The sequence below is a fragment of the Haliotis rufescens genome, unplaced genomic scaffold (assembly GCF_023055435.1).
Source record: "Haliotis rufescens isolate VD_foot unplaced genomic scaffold, xgHalRufe1.0.p SCAF_90, whole genome shotgun sequence".
In the NCBI taxonomy this organism is placed as follows: Eukaryota; Metazoa; Mollusca; class Gastropoda; order Lepetellida; family Haliotidae; genus Haliotis; species Haliotis rufescens.
This window is the reverse complement of record NW_025964384.1, coordinates 917,974-923,973: the sequence shown is the minus strand read 5'-3', so window position 1 is coordinate 923,973 and position 6,000 is coordinate 917,974. Positions and strand designations below refer to the sequence as shown.

General features: G+C 39.2%; 1 protein-coding gene across 1 annotated transcript in view; it reads right to left on the bottom strand.

Moving 5' to 3' along the window:
* Nucleotides 1–769: 769 nt before the first annotated feature.
* Nucleotides 770–6,000, bottom strand: part of LOC124147162 (serine-rich adhesin for platelets-like) — a 256,087-nt gene continuing 250,856 nt past the window's right edge. Inside the window, exon 9 of the mRNA XM_046517776.1 lies at nucleotides 770–1,052. Within this exon, the coding sequence (XP_046373732.1) occupies nucleotides 1,011–1,052 (42 nt within the window). The 3' untranslated portion in view covers nucleotides 770–1,010. The remainder of the gene's footprint in view (nucleotides 1,053–6,000) is intronic.

The window sequence follows — 6,000 nt, the reverse complement described above, 5'->3', positions numbered from 1 at the left end:
AGCTTGTGAAATCAACTCCTCCTCCAGCTTTTAGAGAATATCCCTGACACTCTAAACATAAAATGTCTACATGTTGATGATACGCATATCGCAGTCCCGTTTTATTTCAACTAATTTTGACAGAATTACTGCCCCTGTTTTACGGAGCTTCATTTGCCTAATTGTGAGAGAGGGTTCTAAGCTTATGAAATCAACTCCTCCTACATTTTCCAGAGAATATCCCTGACACTCTACACACAATATGCCGACATGTTGATAATACGCATATCGCAGTCCCGTTTCATTTCGACTAATTTTGACAGAATTACTGCCCCTGTTTTACGGAGCTTCATTTGCCTAATGTGAGAGAGGGTACTAAGCTTGTGAAATCAACTCCTCCTACATTTTCCAGAGAATATCCCTGACACTCTACACACAAGATGTCGACATGTTGATGATACGCATATCGCAGTCCCGTTTCATTTCGACAAATTGTGACAGAGTTACTGCCCCTGTTTTGCTGAGCTTCATGAAATCTACTCCTCCTCCAGTTTCCAGAGAATATCACAATATCTGTTGTGGGTGAGCTACATCCTTATGGTATTAGCATTCAGACTGGATTACTCCCAACAAAATGTTCTGCAGAGTTTGTTTCAAATGCAGTGCCATCTACTGTTGTTATTTCATAAAATACAAAGAAAATGTAAACTCGTCAAAAAAAGTTCATGCGGGGGATGTTGTGCTCTCAGAGCACTCTTGTTACTGTACGTGGTCAAATCAATTGCCAATATGGGTTCAAATATTTTATTCATGTCAATATAAAAAACATACTTCAGCGGGTATTCAAAGGCAATTGTGCTTTAAACAATGACAATGGGAATCCTTGACTTAAACACAGCAGATTTGATAGTCAAGCTGTATCTATGCATATAAAAATTCAACCCTTTTGATGTCAGACCATTCGAAGCTACTTCATCAAGATTTCCCCACACAGGGTAATTAATCATTTTTCGTCCACTGTGTTCTGTCGATTACGTTTCCGGTTTTGGCACAGCACACATGTAGACATATATCTGGAAAAAAATGAAAAAAACAATACTGCAAAGATTTTTATAAAACTATAGTAACACAGATATGGTCAAGATGCATTGATATTATTATGTGGACAGTTCGTCCGGAAACCAACATGTGAATCGGCTGGTATTAGTATTACTGGTCTGTGACTGACATGTTTGAGGTAGCGTGAGTGAGTGAGCGAATGTAACGTCGCATCGTTAATATTTCAGACATATCGTGACCATAGAAAGGACGGTACAAAAACTAGATTATCACATAGTTTATATTAGTTTGAAAGCATGTAAAAGTCAGTGAGTGAGTTAATATTTAACTTAACATCGGCATTATTTCAGCCATATCGTGACGAGAAAAAGTATTATATCAAAAAATAGATATATTTAGACTGTATAAAAAACCTGTCGTCGAAGGACAGTAAAGCATGTAAAATAATAATGATAATTCAACAAGACAATATGAAAACGTGCTCTATATCACCAGGGACCACAGTTAGGTCACCATACCAGGAACAACCGGGACTTCCTGTAGGTCCCCAGCAGTATTTGCACCATCCCTTCAACTGCAGGCAATTGTACGCATATATTACTGTGATTATAACTATGATAGGGATAACACATTTTGAATGACAAGGTCCTACGATACCCTCTCAAAGGGAAAATAATTTTACCGCCCTTCATCGCCTTTAGGGATCAATCTTTGAAATATTTAACCCTTGTCGTGGAAATATCAATACAGTCAAGCATGGTATGCTTGACTGTCATTCTCTCTTCACAAGGGATATAAAACGGAGAATGCCCACCTTTCAATAAATATTCATGAGTATAGCTGCAATGGTCAATACGATATCGTCTTAAAATGACCTCTTCAAATCTGGACTAACATTTCAAGTAGGTGCAATCAACAGTAGGTTTTAGTGCATGTATTATATTTATACCCACTTGAGTGTCCCACTTCTTTTGTGTTAGGTTTATGATAAGAGTAACGTATAAGAGGCGGCGTCACAGATTTGTTAAGTGCTGCTTTTGATGCAGCATCAGCCATTTTGTTACCAACGATACCAAACATGATGTGGTAACCAGCAAAGTACGATATTGTATTGACCAGTAGCAAGATTCTTATGTTGCTCAGTGGTGTCAAGAGTGGTGAAAAGGGGTTTAACGTCGCGTCCAAGATTATTGCACTTATATAGCGACGTGCATGCACGTGTTTATGTGGCTGCTTGTACTAGTCCGGACTGATGCCGATTTATAGTGCAAGCCCACAGAGATACAATGCCGCAGTTTAACATGAATACCCCACTCACACACATTATACTGACTCCGAGCCGACCAGTCCTTGTTTTAGCCCCTTAATGCCGAGCGCCAGAGAGGGTAAGAACAAGTACCATCTTTTAACGTATTTTAGTATGACGCGGCCGGAGCTCGAACCCCGGACCTTACACTCTCCGGGCGGACGTTTTACCACTAGGCCACGGAGGCAGTCCAGTGGTGTCAAGAAAAACAGGATGCTGACATGATTATTTATAAACTTTCATACACGATTAATTTCATCCATGAGGCGTCGATGTACAGCTGTTATCCATGCAGCCGGCGGGCATACACCCTACCGAGTCTGTGACTTTAGGTTTTGACCCCATTAACATCCTTTAGTCGATACTGTACAGCATAGACATTTAATGTTGTTGTTTGCAGACAAATGAATTTTGTTTCATGCAATATCATTGCTTTTGAATACATTTCTACTGTACATTTACTGTATTCAGTGTTTGCTATGCTCAGTTCCTTTCTTTTTTGGGGGGTGTGTGGCTGTGTGTGTGTGGGGTGTGTGTGTGTGTGTGTGGGGGGGGGGGGGGGGGGGGGTAGTTAAAATACTGAATGTTGGATATATTCTAAATTTAAATGAAATGTGGTTCGGCTATGAAAGTGGGGAAGCGTTATCTGGTAGTCTAGTTGATAGAATTCTGGATCCAATGATATTAACTCTGTATATATAGATTTGTAAGTATCATATTTCAATTAAACATCAGTGAAAACCGGAATAGCATCAGCAACATCACTCACCATTCAGAGTTTTGTTGATTTTGACAAAACTTCTCATATGAATACCAGTTAGCCTTTGTAAAATTCAATCCCATCGAAGGCTGAGTATCAGATGGATTTACTGGTGAAAAGACTGTTAGGAAATGGTCACTTCCACAAAGGTATTTGTGGACTCCATTCAAATTCGTTGAAAAAGGTTATAATCAGTTGGAGACAAATTTAGAGAAGGGTAGAGCCCAGTTACAGGATGGAAATGAGAGTTGTCATCATAAACTATACATAGGTCGTTATTGGAGACGAAATCCACCTTTACATACATAGATCGTTGTTTGAGATGAAATAATACCTTTAGTTTTAGTGTTTGTAAAAGCCAAGAGTGGGTTGTTGCCATTTCAATCACACATGATTACACAGGGTTTGGGATTTTGTTTGGAGAGAGGTGGAATATGAGATTGCTGAAAAAATGAAGGCAGAATATATAGTGAGCACAGAGTATAAGCCAGGTGAAGAGTACGTCACGATGCATAGAGTAGTCTTAAAAATAACAGGGTTGTGGATAACATCCTGCCTCATAATGATTGAGCCCCATAGGGACCAAGGTATAGAATGTGTCCCCGGCACCCCATTTCACCGACCCCCGGGTGGGGACCTTGGGTACAAAGACTGTGTCCTCAGAACTTATTGCTGGTCGTAAAAGGCGACCGAATTGGGCAGCCTGTTTGTCGAGGGCTGCGATCCTGTGTCGGCAGGGGAATGGAGTCTAGTGGTTCAGGGCGCCGGACCCGGCAATAGTGCGCCCAAGACGGGCGGTAGAATGGGCCTGATTCTACCAAACTTTTGGTATTTAAAAATAAATTTATTCTAAATGTCTATGCTATACACATTATATATAAATATATATATATGCTCAGAGCCCTATGCCCAGAAGGCGGTGGCTCGTGGGCCAATCTGGTGATGCTAACCTCCGAATTCTGTACCTCTCCAATGGACCGAACCAGCCTAACCTTTAATCTGTTAGAATGCTATTGCTCTTTGCGTCAAATTGTCCGGAGTAAACCACCCCTTTATCCTCGGTCTTTGCAGCTTGGAGATCCGCTGTAGCATTAGACCGTCCTTGTTGCCATTCCATTGTTGGTTGGGAAAAGGGATGCAGAAATATTTTATGACCTCGTCTGACGAGAATACATTCATTCGATCTGACTATTAGCCACGTGTATTAATAATTGACAAAGGACCAATAAAGCTGAATCATTTTGCAATCTCCAAAGTTATCGCTGGTATCTGTAGAGCGGTTTCAAATGTCACTAAACCTTGTAGACACAAGAAAAAATACCCATATATACAAAATATACAATTTTGTATATTTGGTATTTCCAAAATATACAATTTTGTATAGTTGGTATTTCCAAAACTATACAATTTTGTATATATGGATAGATTTTACCACTGCTTCATTTAATTTTTGGAACTCGTAAGAGGTGTTCTTTGGGTTTAAAACTAATGTTACCGAACAGCATTTTTGCACGTGACAATAACACGTTAATACTATTTCATTATGGCAACTATATTTGGAGTGTTATGAAATAATTTTTATTTCTTGATGTTGACAGCATTTTACATAAGAAATAGAACATTTGTGCAGATTTTAGTAACAGATAATGTAAATAATACCGCTGTCTTAATTAGATTGCGGTTTGAAAAAGCACTGTTTGTATAACGAAAGGCTGCTGCTGTTTTAATAAGGTCGGAGTTAGAAAAGCACTGTTTGTTTAACGAAAGGCTGCCACTGTATAAACTTAATTGGGGTTAGAAAAGCACTGTTTGTATAACGAAAGGCTGCCGCCGTCTTAACTAGGTCAGGGTTAGAAAGGCACTGTTCGTATGGGGAAAGACTGCCGCTGTCTTAACTAAATCGGGGTTAGAGTGTGAGTGAGTGAGTTATTATTTAACGTCACATGGGCAATATTTCAGCCATATCGTGACGAGAAAGTACATTTATGATACATTTATGATACATATATTTAAACTGAATAAAAAGCTGTCAACGAAGGACAGTAGAATAACTAGAATATCACAGACTTGATTTAAAACTAGTTGAGAATATTAAAAGGCAGTAAGCATTAATGAACATCACAATTTAAAAATGGGCTAGAAATCGTCAGCAACTGAAGGGAGATCACCATACTGGGGACCATGGGGACTTACAGTACTTTTGCTTCCTGCATGGACCCCGGCAGGATTTATATCATCCCTTCAGTCACTGGCGACAGTGTACCAGTTAAGCCGTAGATTAAAATAACGAAGATACTACGTTTAAAAGCCTAGTGTGCAGAAAAATACTTCGAATGATTTGGGACTTACATACCCTCTTAGGGGGACAATAATTTTACGCTACTTCAACCCCCCTCAAGGGTACAGCCACTAACAATCTAAGTTATGAATTTCGCACTACCAATTTGTAAAACAATACATTGATCACATCAAAATTTATGAAAAAGCTCTATTTCCTTTAAAAAACATAATATTAAACGAGAATTAACATCATTAAAAAGGTCCTTAATTGTTTTTACATTGAAATATTTATCCCTTGCGATGGAAAAATCAACACAGTCAAGCAGGACATGCTTGACCGTGATTCTTTCATCACAAGGGATACAAAACGGAGGATCCTCACCTTGTAATAAATATTCGTGCGTATATCTGCTGTGGCCAATACGACATCGTCGCATAATGACCTCTTCAAATCTTGACTGACAGCCCAAGTAGGTGTAACCGATATTTGGTTTAATTTCATGTAATTTATTGATACCTACTTGGGCGTCCCACTTCTGTTGCATAAGATCTCGGATGTAAGATCGAATCATGGGTTTAAAATCAGTGTATGGGATCAGAAGCGGTGTCACAGATT